The sequence below is a fragment of the Lissotriton helveticus genome, chromosome 1_1 (assembly GCF_964261635.1).
Source record: "Lissotriton helveticus chromosome 1_1, aLisHel1.1, whole genome shotgun sequence".
NCBI classification, from domain to species: domain Eukaryota; kingdom Metazoa; phylum Chordata; class Amphibia; order Caudata; family Salamandridae; genus Lissotriton; species Lissotriton helveticus.
Window position 1 is genome coordinate 346,135,519 of NC_136057.1, and position 20,132 is coordinate 346,155,650.

General features: G+C 43.8%; 1 protein-coding gene across 1 annotated transcript in view; it reads right to left on the reverse strand.

Moving 5' to 3' along the window:
* The window catches only part of LOC144807718 (protein mono-ADP-ribosyltransferase PARP12-like), a 361,427-nt gene extending 342,147 nt beyond the window's left edge, over window positions 1-19,280 (reverse strand). The window contains exon 1 of the mRNA XM_078673379.1: window positions 18,335-19,280. Coding sequence (XP_078529505.1) covers window positions 18,335-18,651 — 317 coding nt within the window. The 5' untranslated portion in view covers window positions 18,652-19,280. The remainder of the gene's footprint in view (window positions 1-18,334) is intronic.
* Between the last annotated feature and the right edge of the window lie 852 nt (window positions 19,281-20,132).

Consider the following 20,132-nt stretch of genomic DNA (forward strand, 5'->3'; position numbering starts at 1 on the left):
AATTGTTTAAACTGGAACAGAGATAAAATGAAGGGCTGAGGAGGAAACTGGGGGTCATGATGTACTTTAAAGTTTCCCCAAAGGATGCTATTGCCAATCTATTAACATGTAAGTTATATTAACGGTTTAGTTTTCAACATCAAAAAGGGAGCTATGTGATGTATTTAATTGAGGTGGGTATTGTTACCGAGTTTTGGAGTTTGAAAAATGAGCAGTGGAACGCTGAACAATGTTTTATTATTGTAGTAGATAGCACTGAGAGATGACGCTTTACACTTGGATTGATGCTTATGTACTGTAACTTTGAAGTTGGATTTTATTGATGGCTGTGTATAATCTTTTCGTAGACAACCCCTGACGAAAGGTAATCCCGAAATGCATTGGGTGTTCTTGAATAAATTGTGACCTGTGGAAATACTTTTTTCCTGTGTTGTTGTGGAAAAACGTTGACGAAGAAATGAAATGAGTAAAATACATTGAAGGAAACAAAGGACAAAAAAGATTGATACAAATGGAGTAAATATGGATTAATTGAAGTATAACATGAGTTTGATTTATTGGACTTATTTGAAGGCACGGCTGTGCAGCTTGACGGAGTCACAATTGGCTCCTTTTCTGTTTGGCTTCCAGATTCGCCTCAGCGAGGTGCCTGAAATGCCTAGTCTGGTTCCAGAAGGCCAGCATGTAGCTTATACATCCTGGGAGGTTTCCTGGGAGATTGCTCCCAGCCTTCCTTGACCAGACTCAGAGGACCTCTGACCGGGTGCCCAGATAAACTGGGGGACTGAATCCTAGAGATTTCTTTGGCACCTCCCAGTATGCAAACAACAGGCATGGTAGGAGGACATCCCACTTACGCCTCATGGGTTCCTCAAGACCCATAATCATGCCCTTCAGGGTTCGGTTGAACCTTCCAACCAACCCAATTCCTTGGGGGTGGTAACTGGGAAATATAGTTCACTGCCAGCACTCTGCTGCAGAAAGCATGTCCTCCACACATGTACAGCTTCAGTCTGGATAGCTACAGCACTTATGACCACAAGCCTTTATTTTTGCTAAAAGGCACCCAGCATAAGTAGAGTATGCTTTGGCCAGACAAAGAGGTCATCAGAACCTCCAGTTCTGCCTCCTGAAAAATCGGCTTAGATTATATCTTGCTCCATGTTTACTACTATGAAAGTGTTATTAAATCTGTTCAAAGTATACTGCTTACATCAACTGCCCAGATCGTTGGCAATTTGCCTATAACCGAGGGTGCCAACCCCATATTGCTTCAAAAAAGACAAAGACAGTCGGAAATGCCCCATTTGTTTCAGGTAATCTTCATCACTCTTCTGTTCTCCACATCCTTGTCCCAGGAATGAGACAATCAAGAAAAGTGGATAAGTAATATTTCCTCCACTGGATCAGGCAATGTCCCAAGCCACTAGCTCAACCCAAATAACCCAAAACCTGCAAAAGGAACTGGGAGTGCAGTAGAAACCTACAGGGAGGCCAAAGGACAGACCCATAGGAAGACCAGTTAGACCTCTCCAGGCGAAAGCATGGACCACTAGAGATACAAAAGAACTGAATCAGGAGTACCAAATGCAGGTACATCGCCAAAACATATAGCTGAAACAGATAAAGCTAACATAATGTCTACCAGACTGACCGATCAAACATCACCCCCAAAGGAACAGATGTACTACAAACAGCCCACCCGAATTCCATTAGACGTAAAGCACCACCAACCCAGCGTCCAGCAGTCCTAAAATGATATTGCCTAATTTGAAACATAGCTTTATTTTCACCACTGTAAGTCTGAAAATGATCATTTGGATTTGACCTTTATATAGCCAATGGCTTGTGTACGTCTGTGTGAGAGACGGAGAGAAAAGTGAAAGTCAGTGTTAAAAAAGGTGCTGAGAAAATAGGGGCAAGAAAGAGGGAAGGCAGAGTATAAGGGAGGTTACGGAGTATGGGAGAGCAGGGAGCAGCTGCATAAGGGCAAGTAACAATGGAGTTTAATAGGGAGAGCAATATTTGAGCGAGGGGAGGGACTACGTGTGTGAGGCGAAATTGAATTTGAATTTAACAGGTGCTTTCAGCATCAAAAACTGCCTTTCACACAAGAAAATACATTAAAGAATACATAAAGAAATAGGTAGATTAGGGCAAAAAGAATAGCAAACATGGAGTGATCATGCATAATATGAGTTTTCCTCATTCAAAAGAAACAGGCTGATATTCTCAAACTCAGTAATCAAAATGTGTATAAAAACTGGCCACAGGGTTTGCAGAATTACTCAGCCTGACTGAGACATACAGACATCCACGCTGGTACCATAGAAACCTTGTCCTCTGTTTTATCAAGAACAATGTCTAGAGTTTTTTCTCCCAAGAAATCTTCCTGACAACTTTGCTATTTCTTCTGAGATATTGCTAAGCAAAAACAAAGTAAATTTGTCTTCATTGTCCAAGTGCTTTTATGTGAGTAAACTTTTGAAGGTATATCCTCAGTGCTTAATTTGTAAAATATGAAGTCCAGGTGCCCAAATATGTGTTGGAGGCCACACTACTGGCTCCTCCTACATTACTCCACTGGCTCCACTTACCTACTCTATTGGCTCCGCTCACATCCTCACTTGGCACTGCTGAAAGTCAGATGTAATACCCGGTCTGAATTTTAGCAAGAGAGCCTTCCTCCAAGTAAGGTTTTGATAGGAGATTCCCCTGACATGTAAAAATGTTGGAAAAGATTAAATCAAAAGTGCATTTAAAGCACAATTTTGGAATAAATTAGCTAAAATTACTAATGCATTGAAAAGGGACACGTGAAACATTTCAGTGCTATATCCGCCAATTTGGGGAAAGGACAAAATAGGGGTATGCCATTTTAAACAGAGTCTAATTGTTTGACATGAGTTCAAAGATACAACGTTTACCTATCTTATGTGACAAAATAAAACCAAATGGTCTGAAAACACTCTAAACTGAAAAATTGAATAAAATCATGCAATACACTTGAATGAGTCACTTTGTCACAAATGTCACACATAGGCATCCAGGCCATAAACCGTGGAAATGCCACATATAAGCACCCAGGCCATAAACTGTGGAAAAGTAAAATATAAGCACCCAGGCCATAAACTGTGGAAATGTCACACATAAGCACATAGGCCAGAAAGCATGGAAATGTCACACATAAACACCCATGCTGTAGTCCATATTCATGAAAATGTAAGGGGTAGGAAGACAGAGATGTACAGTCTTTTGTCAAGTATAAAATGATTTTACGCCTCTGTGAGGGACGCACATGCAAATCTAATTACTAAAGGAAGCGTGCAAACACTGCTTGAAAAAGTAAGACGTGAGAGCAATAGGCTAAGAGGGTAAGTTTAAAAATCCAGAAGTATTCATTCTAAATTTTAGGGTGGCGTTCACGGATGAAAAATCAGCAATTAAACAAGTGGGCCACTAAATGCCAGCGTGACGCAGCCCAGTCTAGACTGAGAGCTGTTTACCACAGCAATAGCAAAGAAATAGGGCATTTTGATTTGGGACTAGAGAGAAGAACATAATAAGAAGGATAAAACATCAAATCTCGAAAATTGCCTCGACTGTGGATGAGAATTGCAGGTGCTGCGGGCTGGGTGAGGGATATGTTTATGAACTGGAGCGATTTTTCACATGCGCTGCCTGTAGAAGAGAAAGGGCTGTGAATGAGAGCTCTCTCTGTTCCATCCAAACAATTTGTGACCCAATAAAGTTAAAGATGCGCCGGCGAGTCACCAAAGACAGACAGAAACTCAGTGAAAGGTTCACAGCCTTTCCTTAGCGCTAGTTCTATGGCCTCAAAGCAGTACCTACGCTAGAGTGTGCAACAGCCATCAGAAACAGACTCTCCCCCTGAAAGTCGGGTATCAACCATTTATTTATATAAAAGTGCCCAAGATGTTCCCAGCTCCAATAATGAAGGCTGTGAAGCTATGCTACAGTGTTCTGAAAATAGGGCCCAGAGGGTGTTTGTTAGAATTGGGGGTCTCTAGTTGGCACAGGTAGGTACTTGTGACAAATGGGGACCCTCTCCTCTAGTCAGGATAAGGGGATTACACTCCTAAAATAACCCCTGCTCACCCCCTTGGTAGCTTGGCACGAGCAGTAAGGCTTTATTTCAGGGTCGTTGTAAGTTAAGCATTTGTGACCACATACAGTCACCCAGTGACAACACTACAAAAGGACCTCACACAAGGTTTTATATCAAAAATAAGTATAATTTATATAGAGTTACCATAAGACCAATAAACGACAAAAAGAATCCACAGTACTATTAGATTTTAAGAGTTCTTGTAAAAAGGTTTAAATCAAGGTTCTGGGTGAGTCGGTAGCCTGGGCCGGCTACAGCGTTGTCGAAAATAACACAGAGTCTAGCAAATCCAGCGGACCGCGTTGGTACGGGCCCACTCAAACGTCAATAGACTCAGTCACAGTACCTTTTACTTGAGGTGGCGGGCACGGATGTGCGAGCCAGTTCCGGTGTTCGTCGCAGTGCAGAAAGGACGCGTTGTCCTTTGATGCGGTGCAGACAGCGGCCCGTTGACAGAATCGGTGGATCCAAGGTTTGCGTTGCAGGGTGAGACGGTGCTTCGATGCGGTTCTTGCAGCTTGCGGTGCGGCGACAGAGCCGGAGTTCGGCAGCTGGCGTCGATCAGTCCGGAGAGCGGTGCGAGTCGGGCGGTGCGTCGCAAAGTGTGTGAGGCGGTGCCCAACTCCGGTGCGGTCACAGGACTCGGAGTCAGCAGCAGGGACCTCTTCGGTCACACCAGTACGAGTCGGTGTAGCGAGGCGCTGCACGTCGCAGTGTCCACCAGTCGTGGTGCAGGCTACTGCTCGGTGATGGCGTCAGGACGGACTTGGTGAGTGCAGAGCTTGCGTTGTTTGAGGCAGACGTTGCTTGATGCAGTGCCTACAGGACACCTGGCCGGTCGTGAGAGTCGGTCACAGCTCCCTGCCTCTGTAGCCACTGAAACAGCGTTTCCACCAGCAATTCACAAAGGCTGGTGAAGTCCACTGGTCCTAGGACTTCGGTCAGGGGGCAAGCTCTCTTCCAAGCCCTTGGAGATCTTTTGCACAAGTTGAAAGAAAAGTCCACAAAGTTATTTCTCCTCTCTTTGGCAGTCAGGCAACCACTGCAGGCCTATCCCCCAAGCAGCACTTCAGCTTGGGAATAGTCTCTCCTCAGTTTCTTCAGGTTTCTTCTCCTCAGCAGAGGTTTTGTCTTGTAAGTCCAGAAGTGATCTAATTTCATGGGATCAGGGTCCCAATACTTATACCCCTAAATCCTTTGTTCTCAGAGTGGAGAGGGGCCTGTGCCCAGTTCAAGCCAGTTCTGAAGCACTCTGTTTACCAGACTTCTCCTTTCCTTTCACAGCGCAGGGCAGGCACATCAGACGCCCCACAGGAGGTGGAGCCAGTATTGTGGAAGGCAAGTACAGTCCTGGAGCCCTTTGTTGACAGTCTTCCTTCTCTTCTTTCAGTGTACAGGGCAGAGACATCAGACGCACCACAGAAGGTGGAGCCAGCATTGTCGAGGGAAGGTCCAGCCCTATTCAGGTCCCAGATGCAACTCCTCCCTCCCATCTGGATGCAGATCTCACTATTCACCACCGGGCTGCTCAAGCTTGTCTCTTGGAATCCCCCAGCCCTGTCACTCACAAAACCAGACGAAGGAATACACAACCTCGCAGAGCCAGGCTCAAATGGCTAGGCAAGCAAATACCTACTTTCTAAAAGTGGTATTTGTAAACACAGAATACAAACTTCACTAAAAGATGTATTTTATTATTCTGAGTCCAGGCATACTAAACTCGAATTTCTACCATGTTCTCTGAGTCTGCTAGGATTATAAACATGTAATAATCTAGCAGCCCATTCTGGCCTATGGAGAACAGGTAGCCTTGCAATAGTGAAAAACGTAATTCACTATTAGGACATGCCACACTTGTCCTACCTTATACTTACAATGCACCCTGCCCCTTGGGCCTACCATAGGGTTGACTAATATGAAGTCAAGGGAAGGTTTAGGGACTGGCAATTGGGTTCACTTGCCCAGTCATCATGACAGTACCAGACTGCACGCAGGCTCTGCAGTGGCAGACCTTAGACACATTTTACAAGGCCGCTTCTGTGGGTGGCACAACCAGTGCTGCAAGCCCACTAGCAGCATTTGGATTTACACGCCCTGGACACACTCAGTGCACTGTACTAGGGTCTGAAAAGTAAACCAAACATCCAATTATGGAACCACTAATCAATACATCAATTTACAGTAGTGAGCACTCGCACTGTGGCACTGGACAGCAGTGACACAGTGCCCAAAGCATCTAACACCAGCAAAAACACATGAGGCAACAGTAAAAATGGAAGGGAGACCCACGCCAATGGTGCCAGATCTAACAGTGTTTATCTGGGTTACTAGGCCATCTCAGGTGAATGCCTGCAGGAGGGTGAATGAAAGCAAACTCAGTCATAAACAAAGCCACAATTCATCATCTGGAGGAAAACCATGTGTCTGTCTGTTGAGTGATTCCCTTGACACCTCTGCACCATTTCCAAGTATAATACTCTAATATTTCTCATGAACCGTCCTTGCAAGGTGAAGATACTCTTTGTAATGATATGTATCCTTAAAGAAAGAATATAACATGTTTAAAGAAATAGCACTGCTCTTTGTGTTTAGAGACTGAATGGACTGCATACACAACACAAACAACCTGAGCGGCTGAGTCACGAGGCTTGATGACATAGGAATCAGGATAGCAATATCCGGATTCCAAAAGAGATTAAAACAGCATTTTATTACTTATTTGATCCAAGTATGCTGAAGGGCGAGTCAGGCGCAGTAATATTAGAGCTGTGAGAGTCCCGGAGGGCAGTGAATGATCCAGCATGTTGAAATACTAGTTAAAATATCTGTTGTCCACTCCAGGACCTCACATCATTTTTCTCTATTGAGACGGCCCATAGTGTACCAGCCTGATGACCCGAGTGGGAGCGTCTCTATGCCGAATATTGGCACAACTCCTTCACTTCAAGGACCGGGACGCCATCCTCAGAAAAGCAAGACAATTGGACCCTCTCCTGAAAGTCAAATCTGTGAATATTGATCTTGCCAGACTACACTCTGGCAGTTCAAAGACAGCAAGCTTCTTTCTTGAGAGATAAACAGCAAGAGATAGAGATTACGTATTCCATGCTGTTCCCAGTTCATTTTAAGATTATCTTGGATAACAAAGCTCATTTTTTGACCAACCCTTCTGATACCTGGGACTTGGTGGAGGCTTGAACCTCTCCCACGCATACAGTCACCCCTAGGGATAGACAAAAGAGATGAGAGGGGAGGCCCAGTCATTGTCGTTGCCACTCCCGGAGGAGTCTGAGAGGGCCTCCTTTGGTGGTGACAGGCCCACCTCTGGAACAAATTTGAAGTGGATGCCTGTCAGCCCTGGATGCTGCGGCAGCATTCTGTGATTATCCCAGAGATTCCTCTAGCTCTATCTTGAAGAACTCGGATGCCTGGACCTCTACCTCGACCCGTTTATGCTACCATAAATCTGTTCACTAGTTTTGAAAACATTAATAGGCAAAAGAATTGCATATATCACACAGCGGAGGATCGGCAGAGCCGACAGAACTCATCCTGAGATCTGATTGGCTGGCACCACTTCAACCAGGAAGTGGTGGCAGCCATCTCAGGATCAGAGTTCTCAAAAAAAACACAAAAAAGACCTAAGGGGGCATTGTAGGGATACTCTGGCCCCCTAGTCCTCGGGCCCAAAATGCTTTCATTTTACCACAAATTCGCAGAGGATCCACAAATCTGTGATAAAGATTTTTTTATAAAGCACGGCCCCCACCCGTTTCTATTACAGCCCCAATGTAGTGAGCCAGGGCACAGGGGTGAGGCGTGGTATATAGTTTAAGGGGAGGGAGCGCATGTTTCCCCTCCAAATGCCTACAAGAGGCCCTGCTAACCCCATCTCCTGGGCCAATAATTTAAATCAAGGGGTGGGGCACACGGCCCTTCTCCGCAAGCCAGGAAAAGCCCCGGTGACCCAACAGCCTGGGGTCCTACTTTAAATAAAGAGGGGGAAAGCGTGCCCCCCTCCCTGAACCATACAATCCCCCAGAGCGAGTTCAGTGATGGTGTCCTGGGGTCCCCAACCCCTCAGGACACCATTTATTTCCCCGGACAGGAGCACAAATCTGCTCCCAACCAGTAGGAGAAGAAATGCATTGACTGGCTTCCACCCCATGATGGGTGCAAGCAGGGGAGTTGGCAGGGCTGCAGGGTACCTGGGGCTCCCCCTGCATCCCCCAACTAGAAACACAGGGACACAAGGGACACCTAAGGTCACAGGGACACCTAAGGTCTATTAGGATGGCAGACGGACCTGCGTCCGTCCGCCACCCCCGAGGTGGAGGGACCGTCCGCAGGGGCAGTGGCGGTCCCTCCGTTGCAATTAGGATGTGACCGCCACCCTGGCGATCACATCCCGTATCTTTAACCTTGCAGCAGGTGCTGCTTGAAGCAGCACCCGCCGCAAGGTTAAAAAATGCATGCTTTGCATTTACATGCACAAAGCGGCAGGCACCGTGCGGTGCTTGCCGCTTTGTGCATGTAAATACAGGGGGGCACCCCCACCCCCCCTTCACCCTGGGGGCACGCAAGGGGCCCCCAGAAGCAAAGTTCCACATGCTTTTCCACGGCGGAAAAGCCGCTGCGGAAAAGCATGTTTAAACACTCATCCTAATTTGGCTGACGGTGTCTTGCAGACACCGCCACCAAATAGCGCTAAACACCCCGCGGATCCGCGGCGGACGGACCTGCCGTCCTCCGCCGCTGTTCCCAGCGCCATCCCACCGCCATCCTAATCTGGCGGTGGGTGTTTTCTGTGACCGCGGCGGTGAATCCGCATCCTCCGGGCCGGCGGTGGCTTCCACCGGCCCGGAGGATGCTGATTTACCGCCATCATATTTGACCCCTAAAATACCAGTCTCTGCAAGGGCAGAGAGCCTGAGGGCCGCGGGACCCGGCGAATCACCCCACAGCCTCTAGAACTATAAAGATGTGGGGTGCCCTGGGTGGGCACTGGGACAACCATAAATAAAAACAAATGTTGGCTCCTGTGCAGCCCCGTGACATGGGGCTTTGCATGGACCTGGAGGGGCTGCGGATACCCTGGGGCTTTCTCCACAGCCCCCAAAAATTATTGTGGTCTAGGGTGCCCCGGGCGGGCACCAGGGCACACCATAAATAATAGAGTTTGCAGGGCCCCTTGCAGGGACCTGCAGGGAGCTGCCCTGCAACCTCTATAAAAAATATAGTGGGTGTACCAAGTCAGACAAGCCCACCCAGAAGAAAATATATTATTTTAAAAAAGTGCCCATGTGAAAAGAGTTCCCTAGACAACCGACTGCCAGATGACTTACTCGCCTGGGGCTCATGATTCGGGACCTGACTGCTGACGATACTGATACATTCTCTGGTACAAGAAATACTCAGACAATAACTCGCCTGAGACTAATGACACACAGACCTGATTCATGGGAAATTCAGCCCTTGGAGAGTGAAGGGATAGTCAGTGAAAAGTAGACAACGGACTCTACTCTATGATTTTGAAGCCCGAGACAGGGGCGATATGGTAATTCTGAGGGACACTGAGTTGAGCGTGATGGGGTTTATCCTCTAATGTTACAAAACTAATTTTGATTGTTTGCTGGTCATGATTCTATGTTTTATTGACTTAAAAGGCATTTGACAACACTCATGGCAACACAGATGTGTTGGTTACCCATTTCAGGGTACTGTTATTGATGAGAGGCAATGAACCACTGGGACACCTTACTCTACATTTTGAAGTTACGTTTTCTGTATTCATGTACTTGCTATGTTTTAAAAATGCCAATAAGGAAATACTTTTTGAAAAAAAAGTGAATAATATATAAGCATAAATTATTCACTCCTCCTCAAGGAGCACCCCATAATGCCCTAGGAGGGCTATTTACATATATTTTGTTTTTGGGGATGTCCCTATGTGGGACAGGGTCATCACCCAAAAAAATGTTTAATGTTGTGGGGGGCTGCAGCGAGTTTTGCAGCCTCCCAGCAACACTAGAAAAAAAAGTATACCTCTTCTCAATCATTGAAACCATGAAACCAGGAGAACTTACCATCTATTTTAAAAGTGTTTACCCAGACTGGAGTTTTTGCTCTACAGCTAGGACTGTAGTGCCACTTAGGGTGTGGGTGTATGGTTGCATTTTATGTGGTCTGAAGCAGTATTTCATAAAATGCACTGCTTGTATGTAGCTATTTTTATAATTTCATTTTTGGGGTGTAAAATGTATACTAAGAGACATGTTTATTTTTTATTAAAGAAAAAAACATATCTCCATTACCGTCTACCATTTACCTTCACATTTTTAAAGAAAAAACAATATATCTCCATTACCATCTGCCAATTACTTTGACATTTTTCCCACCAAAATGCAATAATAAAAACTATGGAAAAAGAAAGTTACAGACATGTGGTTAAATACAACTTTATTAAATATTTTTAAGCAATCAATAATAATAAACATTTCATTATGTGCATTATTGAAATATACATTTGGTTAAAATGATTGGTACTTTATGGAGAAAGATGATAGATCAGCTTTATATATAGAGTGTTGGATGCAGAGGGGTGTTGGATGCCTGTAGGGAAGGGTGGCAGCAGGGCTTGGTCTGTGGCCAGGCCCTGCTGCCAATGCTGACCGTGCACGACCAAACCCTGTCGCCAAACCCCTGCCACACACAGCAGAAGGCCATGCGTGACGGGGTTGACTTTACTTATGGTAATAAAATAGTAGTTTATGTAAGTAATGTTATAGATAGGTGAAATATTCAGTAACAATGTTACTTTTTAAACTCTAAAACTCTAAAAGCCATAGAAATTCACCAATTATAGTTATAGTTATCTTAAGTAACTATAACTTGTGCCCTAAGGTAACTATAACTTGCACCCTTGCCATGCACTGCTAATTACCCCACATATTACATCACTCATGACATCTTCTATGACTTAAATGATAATATCACTGCAACATTTGCAATAAAATTATTTATGAGGAAACTGTGCCTAATGGGTGTGTGAGTTATAGTTGCTCTAGGACATCAGTTATAGTTACTTGAGATAACTATAACTAGTGAATTTTAGTGGTTTTGTTCTATAAAACCTTTTTTTATTCTGACGGGATCCCAGCTAAAAAAAAGTGGTTTGCCCTAGAGGGTCCCTCTTACCAGGCCTAGGGGAGCAAGTTATCCCTACCCTGCCCGCTATATGTTTACTATGGCTTATTTTCAGACAGAGAACTGAATCCCTGAATCATAAATGGCTGCCATCACATCTTCATGGGTGGGGTGGCAGCCAATAAAAACTTATCTTGAGATCTGTCAGTTCCCAGATGCTTTCCAGAGTGATAGATACATACATTTTAAACCTTAATTTCTCAAAAACTACTGTATGGATTTACATCAAAGCATAAAAAGCACACTTTCCAGACCAAGATTAAGCTTTGTGCCAAATTTGGTGAACTTCCATTCACCAGTTTTTATAATAATGCTGTTCAATTTTCCTATATAAAATTAATAGTGAACATGCATTTTTGGACCTCCGTTTTCTCGGCCCCCACTATAACTGCTCAGTGGCAATGCTTAATAAATACACTGGTTTTTCAAATTTCCTCTTTCTGCCCAGCGCTACAAATTTACTACGACTGGTCCTGTCCTCAGTTAAATTGGTATATCAAGCCTTTCCTCTTCAATAGTCCACATACACTATATGATATTTAACACCACCTCCGTGCTTCCCAGGATGCTCACTTCTAGCTGTGCCTCATGGTATTCAGACAGAATATTGAGTTGGAAATGTTGACTTACACAAAGATTGAGTTGGAAATATAGTCAAAGATATATCGACAGCAAGAATATCGTGGTCAAGAATAATGAATTTAAGGTAAGAAATATTGTTTTAAAAAATATAGAAGTCATTAATATAGCCTGCAAAAACATAGTAGTTTAAAATATTGATTTTTTATTTAGTGTTATGTATTTTAGTTTATATTTTGAATGTATGTTCTGTATGTTTTTTGAATAAGTACTGTTTATGTTTTTTAATATATGTGTTATATTTTTAGTAGTTTTCAATTTTATTTTCAGTAACTTTTGCGTTTTTTACTTCAGTAGTGAGCTGTGGGATAATAGGGGAATAGGTTGAGTAGTAGTTTAATTATAATAAATGAATGATTATTTTTTGTTTATTAATATTTATTTGATTAAGTTTTTATGGTGTTAATTGTGGGAATTAATTTGTTTGTAATTAATTATTAATTGGTTGTTAATTATTATTAATTAATTAATTGGTAATTAATTAGGGTAATTGTGTAATTTCTTTAGGTGTGGAACGTGGGGTTTATAGGGGTTATGGATGGGAAATAATTTATTTGTAATTAATTATTAATTAGTTGTTAATTCATGTTAATTCATTAATTGGTAATTAATTATGGCAATTGTGGAAATTTTATTTAGGTGCGAGTTGTGGCGTTTATAGGAGTAGAGGGTGAGAAGTAATTTTTCATTAATTAATAATTAGTTGTTAATTTATATTAATTAATTGATTGAAAATTTATTATGGAAAGTGTGCAATTAATTTTAGGTGCGGGTTGTGCGGTTTATAGGGGTAAAGGGTGGAAAGTATTATATGTTTAATTCATTAATAATTAGTTGATCATTAATATTAATTAATTAATTGATATTTAATTTGGGTATTTGTTTATATTTTTTGTGTTTGGCTTTTACTTGTATATGGCTACAGTGTGGGAAGTAAATTAATTTTACTTACTTCATAATAAGTTGTTAAATTAATTGAAAATAGGTTTTATTGTGTAAATCATTTTTTTACAGTTTAATTTTAGCTGTGGGTTGTGGGGATAATAGAGGTAAAGTGTGGGAATTTAATTATTTTTTATGAGTTTAATTAGTTTTTTCATTCATAATAATTCTTTAATTGGTAATTAATTATGTTAATTAAGGAAGTACTTTTTTAAATAAAGATGTGGGTTGTGAAATACATGGTGTTATAGGGTAAGAAATAATAAAACTAAATGTATGTAATAATTAATGCTTTTGTTTCTAAATATTTTCTAATTAAAAATATTTATTTGTTTGAAACTTATTTTTTATTTTATTTAATATAATACTTGTAGGTATTTGTCATATGTATTTAACACTATGGGGTCGATTCCGATTCGGGAAAAACCGATCCGAATAGCCGTTCGGAGAGTTTTTCCCGTACGAATCGTACCCTGCAATGTCCCGCCTACGTATGACGAAGTACGATTCGTACCAGGAGCCGTACTCCGTACGAGTCGTACAAGACACCTTACGACTCTAATCTCCGTACGATTCTCCCTCGGAACCCGCTGTACGCGACATCTGTATGGTTCGCGGCTGGTTTTTACGACCCAGCAAGTACGATACGTGTCGGGTATGCACCGTACGACCCTTTTTCTACGGGAGCTGAAAACAGCCGTAAAAGCAGAGTTCGCGCCGAAACAGGTATGGAACGGCCCCCCCGGGTACGGTGCGTACCTCCCATGATCGCAGGGGTACGCACCGTACCCCTGCGATCATGGGGTGTACGAGCCGTACCCCCATTGTACGATCGGTGTACGAGCCGTACCCCCATTGTACGATGGGGGTACGGCTCGTACACCCATCGTACATGGGGTACGGCTCGTACACTGATCGTACAATGGGGGTACGGCTCCTACACCGATCGTACAATGGGGGTACGGCTCGTACACCCCATGATCGCAGGGGTACGCTGCATACCCCTGCGATCATGGGGGTACGGACCGTACGGTGTGTATGTGTTTGTGTACTTTTCTGTACGACTCGCCCTTACCTGACGTGGACCGTACGAATCGCGCCCTCATACCCCGGTCCGGATCCTACTCGTCGGGTCGTACGGCATGTGTACGAGTCGTACGGTATGTGTACGAGTCGTACGGTTCTCGGTTTCAGCCTTGCAGTACGTGCGGATCGCGACAATTCGGACGGATTCACGGAATACTGATCGTACTTCGCGACTCGGACGGACGGGTACGATTCGTACGGAGAGGGCTCCGGATAAAAATCGTACGACGGTTTTTTTCCCGAATCGGAATCGACCCCTATGTTTTTTAAAACATGTTTTATATTAAATATATCTGTATTTACATTTTTTACATATTTATATATTTTTTTATTTATTTTGTTTTTTTAAATATTTTTGTTGTTAATATTTTATTTGTTTTTAATTTTGAAGTGAGAAAAATAATGGTTATCCCTCCACACTCCAACACTTTCCCTACTGTTGCACTCGCTGGAGTGGGAATAGTAATTTTTACCCATTCGCTATCCGACACTTTCCCTACAGTTGCATTCACTGGAGTGGAAATAGTAATTTTTACTCCTCCGCTATTCAAGACTTTCCCAACTGAGTGGGAATAGTAATTTTACCCCTCTGCTATCCAACACTTTTCCTACTGTTGCACTCATTGGAGTGGGAATGGTAATTTGTACCCCTTTGCTATCCAACACTTTCCCTATCGTTATACTCAATGGAGTGAGAATAGTAATGTTAACCCCTCTGCTATCCAGCACTTTTCCTACTGTTGCACTCACTGGAGTGGGAATAGAAATCGTTACCCCTCCGCTATCCAACACATTCCCTACAGTTGCACTCACTGGAGTGGAAAATTTAAGTTTGAAGATTTTTAAATAGTTTAATGCTCTACTTTATAATAGAATGTTTTTTATTAGATTTTATGTTATTGTACATATATATATATATATATGTTTATTTGTAAATTTGTATATAATTTCAAAATTATAACATAAATAAAATAAATAGTTTATTGTTTTAAAGTAAATATATATATTAATTATTATCTATGTGAGTTTACCTTTTTTAATTAAGTTTATTTATAACATTTGTAAACATTTATATTAAATCTACTTAAGGTTTTATATTAATTTTATTATTTAACAATTTATTATTTATTATTTAAATGTTATATATATATAAATCGATATTTTGTACAACTACATGATTTACATTGTTATTTGATTTTTCAATATTTTTGTACTGTTTAAGTATAGGGAGTCGATATTTTTGCATTTCATATTTTTCATCTATATTTTTTACATTGATATTCTGTCATTGAACCGCGCTTCATTTGGCTAATTTCCACATTTTGCTTTCTCTCGTACATGTACTCCGAGCCTCCAACAACGTACTTCTATGCCTTCATGGCTTGATAGTTGGATCTGGAAACACTGAGTCAGGTCTGCTATCTCTGTGTTGGTTTTTCTTATCATGAGCCGAGTAAGAAAAATAAAACAGTGACCTTTGATGTAAACTGGAGAGATACAGACAGACTAAAGCAGAAATATCCCATCAGGTGGCTGAATTTCCACCTGTGAAACCAGATAACCTGGAATCAATAAGGGCGTCGCAGCCTGTCCAAACTGTGTGATCCTAGGCATATATTTTATTTCACTGAGCCTACCTTCTTTATTATCACACATGAGTGCACTTTTAAATACTTGATTTCAGAATGTGCTCTGTACAAGCACCTCTTACATTTCATTTAATAGACTGTAAGGTTGCTCTATCTGTAATGAAGTTCTAGGCATGTTTAGAATTTACATGACTACTAACTTGCCTCTTAGTTCACTGATGGAATTGTCATTGAGGTGCACCGTGCAAGCCAGGAACGTTTCTAAAAACGATTACTTTTAATACATTTCCGTGCAAGCCAGGAACGTTTCTAAAAACGATTACTTTTAATACATTTCTGTCTATGCAGTTATATTATCTGATCTACTACGGAGAAACACTTCAACATGTTAAAAAAATACATTATTTAAAATTTTGGAGAGATTGCATCACATTTTTATATTATGTTTGCTGCATGATATATATGCCAAATGTGTTCATGGCTTGGCTTAACTTGTGCACTGGTTGGATTCTTAGAGCGAAGCTTGACTGATGGCTCGCGCTATTAATTTGCCTGTGTGCCTTCCTCTGTTAGTGGCTTAATACATGGGGGTGGTCAGTCATTGATTAAATGATTTATAAAAGGTGAGGACTAGAAACATGGAGCCCTGCCTACATGCAACAATTTGGCAACACTACCATCAAGTATTCTTGTAGCAGAAATGAAGAAGAGTGTGTGCAGGGAAAATACATTTAAAATAAGTGTTCCTAGGACAGAGATTCCAAGCCGTTGTCTTCCACGTGACCTAGTCATAAATTCCCAGAGAGAACTTCTAGGCCCAGACAGGGCGATCAAGAATCTAGCGTCAATTATGGTTTGTAGGGTGACCAGTGCTCTCTGCACTGCCCGCCACAATGCTAAAAATGCATTTCATCATTTGCATTACAAAGCGGCAGGCACCGCGCGGTGCCTGCCGCTTTGTTAATGCACATGAGGGGGGGTACCACAGGTACCCCCGTGTGCACCCCCCACCTATACACCGCAGGGGGCCCCCAGAGTGAGAGACCGCAAGCCTTTGCGTGGCTGCATCGCCGCCGCGGAAAGGCACCTAAAGACAACCATCATGATATGGCTAGCGGTGTCAAAAGCGGCGGGCGGTCTTTCCGTCCGCCGAGGTCCCCCCCGACATACTAATATGGCGGGGGGGAAAACGAGTGTGGATGTCGGGCGGATTGCCCCCGCCAGGCTGGCGGTGGCTACCGCCAGCCTGGCGGGGGCAATCCGCCCGACATCATAATGGGCCCGCATGTCGGTTGTTTTTTCTTGTTGTTCTCATTTCACTATGAGGTTTCAACTTGTTCATCTTTTACATTGGGATCTCCCATATACATAACGAACCATTTACCAAACAAGTAGTAAATCTGCACTCTCACAAGAACCCCTTGAATGGGTCTCCCGAGTCTCGGTAACGACGCCAAAACCTCCTGTGATTCTGGGCAAATCACTTAATCTCCCTGTGCCTAAAATGAAAGTGTGTCCTCATGTAACGTAACTGGAAAATATGTAAAGCGCTCTGATACCTGATTCGGTTCGGGTCTAGTTCGCGCTATATAAAACTCTGCAAAAAAAAAAAAAAGTAGGCTTGGAAGGGTTTGCCAGTCTCAAGTATCCAGGCATACTACTGGCAAACAGCTAAAAAGGTGATGGGATGAATCCTTGACAATAGGTTCTGTGATAGGGGCACACATGGCTAAACCACGCATGCCTCTACCACACAGCCCGAACGGCGAATGTGTCTTAGCCATGCAGTCCTTTACCACGCATGCCTTTAACACGCAATTTCATTGTAAAGGCATGAATGGTAAGGGGGTATGCGTGGCTAACAGCACCACTACACCAACCCCTCGACCCCGCCCTAAATTACATGCCTCCTACCAGCCCCCCTGTATGAGTCCCAAAATCAGTCCTGAAACTACCTCTTTCCCTCACTCTGCCCTGAGGCCTAATACCCTGCCCCTTAACATACACTACCCTGCCCCCCTCCCACCACGCACTGTCCCTAAAACGACCCGAACCCCTTCCAGTGCCCTGAGTCCTAAAACCCTGCCCCCAACTACAAAAACTACCAATATCTCCCCAGCCTTGAGCCCTAAAACCTCCCCATCCCTAAAAAACTCCCACCAAACCGAGCCATTAAAACTACCCCAACGCCCTCCCCCGCCATGAGCCCTAAAAACCTGCCCTCTTCTTAAAAGTTTCCTTGTAAATTGTCTAACCAGTGACAATCACTGCAGTAGCATTCTGACCCATTGTTTTTTGTCCAATGTGGCACTTTAGTCAGAGGCCCACCTAATGCAAATTAGTACTGACCCTGGTCCTCATGGAAAGAACCTATTCTAAACCTTGGTCATCTTACCCCTCCAACCCTACTTCTTTATTACTAGAAAAATGTAAGAATCACACCCCTGAATCTCACTGGCTAAGTTAAGCCCCTGTTCCTATGTCGCCATCTTGTGTGTGCACCTGCCCTCTTCCCCTTGGCTTCAGTCTCACCTGACCTCTGCCCAGGCCGAGTCATTGACAGAAGTCAATGTCTCTCCCTCCATGCCTCTATCTCATATATGTATTACAAGCCTCTCCTTCATCAGTTTGCAACATTCAGACACCTTTGTCAACACCCGCCGTGAATCTAGGGTCCTCGACTCCCACCCCGTCCCGTCCTTCATATTTTGTCACTTTCACTCCAGCGCGCGCACGTACGTACCTCTTCCGCGTGCACCGGCCCAGGGCGAAGAAGCGGCAGAGATGCAGGCGGTCGCAGTCCTGGCCCTGGCACCGTTCCCTCGAGCAGATGCGGATGGCAGACAGAGCGAGCACAAGGCCGGGCGACTCCAGCAGCAGGAAGCGGGAGGCCTCCTCCCGGAGGATGCTTGCGATGTGCGCCGGGGGCAGGGGGAGGTGCTGCGGTATCTCCGACACGGCCAGCCGCCCGCCGTGCTCACACAACACCTGGGTCAGGAAGGATGAGATGGCCGGATCGGACATGAAGGGCTGCTCAGACTCTGTGCTCTTCTCCCACATGGCGAGGATGAATCACTGAGGACGAAACTCTTATACAGCGCCTTGTACTCCCAAGGCGACTAACTGGTGACAAGGAGCACCTCTGGGTTTCGGTATTTAAGGCTGTCAGTGGAGCAGTATTTGTGACAGGGCGTCTCTGAGGTCCTCAGTGCTCGCAGCCTGGCATTTCAGAGCTCCTCGGTGCCTGGGTAACAGAGTCCCGCACTCATAGAGTGGGTCACTCCTGTAGCTTGAGTAGGGAATATCTTCTGGGTTTCTGTGCGCCAGTCACTCCTGGAACTGGTCCCGAGAGTTCATAGATTATCAGTGGATTTCAGTCACTCCCAGAGTTCGTGCACTTATAGTGCCGTCTGGGCTGCTGGTGCGTGTCAGTCAGTCCTAGAGCTGCCGCAGAGAGTAAACCTGGCTTCCTGGTGCGTGACAACCAATCCTAGGGCGGGGCTAGGACTACCTGTGGTTTGCCAGGCGCGTGCCGGTCACTCTACAGCTGATGTGAGTACCTCCTGGGAGACTGGCCGGATACCGGTCACACACTCCCTCTCCTTCCCCTCTCTGTTTGCAGGTCACGTGTGCCTCTGACTGCCTTTCACTGGCTTCTGCTTATCTCTATTGTGTCTTTCTCAGTTGGTCGTACAGTTTTCCTCGCCCTTCCTCGTCTTCTTAAAGCAGACTGAAGAAACGAAACCGAACCAGGGACGGAAGCAGAAGGCGGAGACAGCAGGTGCGAATCGTGCGATGGAATCAAAGCAGAACCTTATCATGTCTTATTCTCCCCAGTAAAATGACTTTTTAAAATGTTCATAATTTAAAAGAAGTTATTTTGGCGTAATTCCCATGTGCTTTGTGGTGCAGATAGCCCTTTTTGTGTAAAAAAAAAATGAATTCAGTGATTTATGAATGAATCTGTGTGTAGGTGCCATTTTAGTTATTGATCAAATCTAGAACAGATCTTTGTGTTTTTTCGTTAAAAATATTTTATTGAGTTTTGCATGATAAAAGGAACACGAAGGGCAACATGGCCTATCACAATGTGTACTATGATTGCCACAAGTGATACATATAGCACATATATGATATGCATTATTATTATTGAGTATTTGTAGCGCGCACTGCTACCCCCGGCGCAAGATATAGAACGCATCAATCCCATTACATCCTCCCCACCCACCGCCTCCCTTCCTTCAAATATAGATAGAGATGTTTTGTTCAGATACCACTTAATCTCGGCCGTCTTAATCCCCCATCTACATTATACTCTCTGTAGTAATCAGGACAACACAGGTATGATGAAGGCAACGTAGCTTTATTGTAGAGTAGATAAAGCAGGTAAGAAGGTCTCTGTCCCAAGTCCTAAGTATCATATATACAGTCCCACCGGGAGCAGCCTGCTAGCTGCTCAGCCCCATCCATCCAACTCATTCAGCTCCAGTCATCCAAGCATTCCACACTCAGCCCTCACACCAACATTCCACTCAGAACAT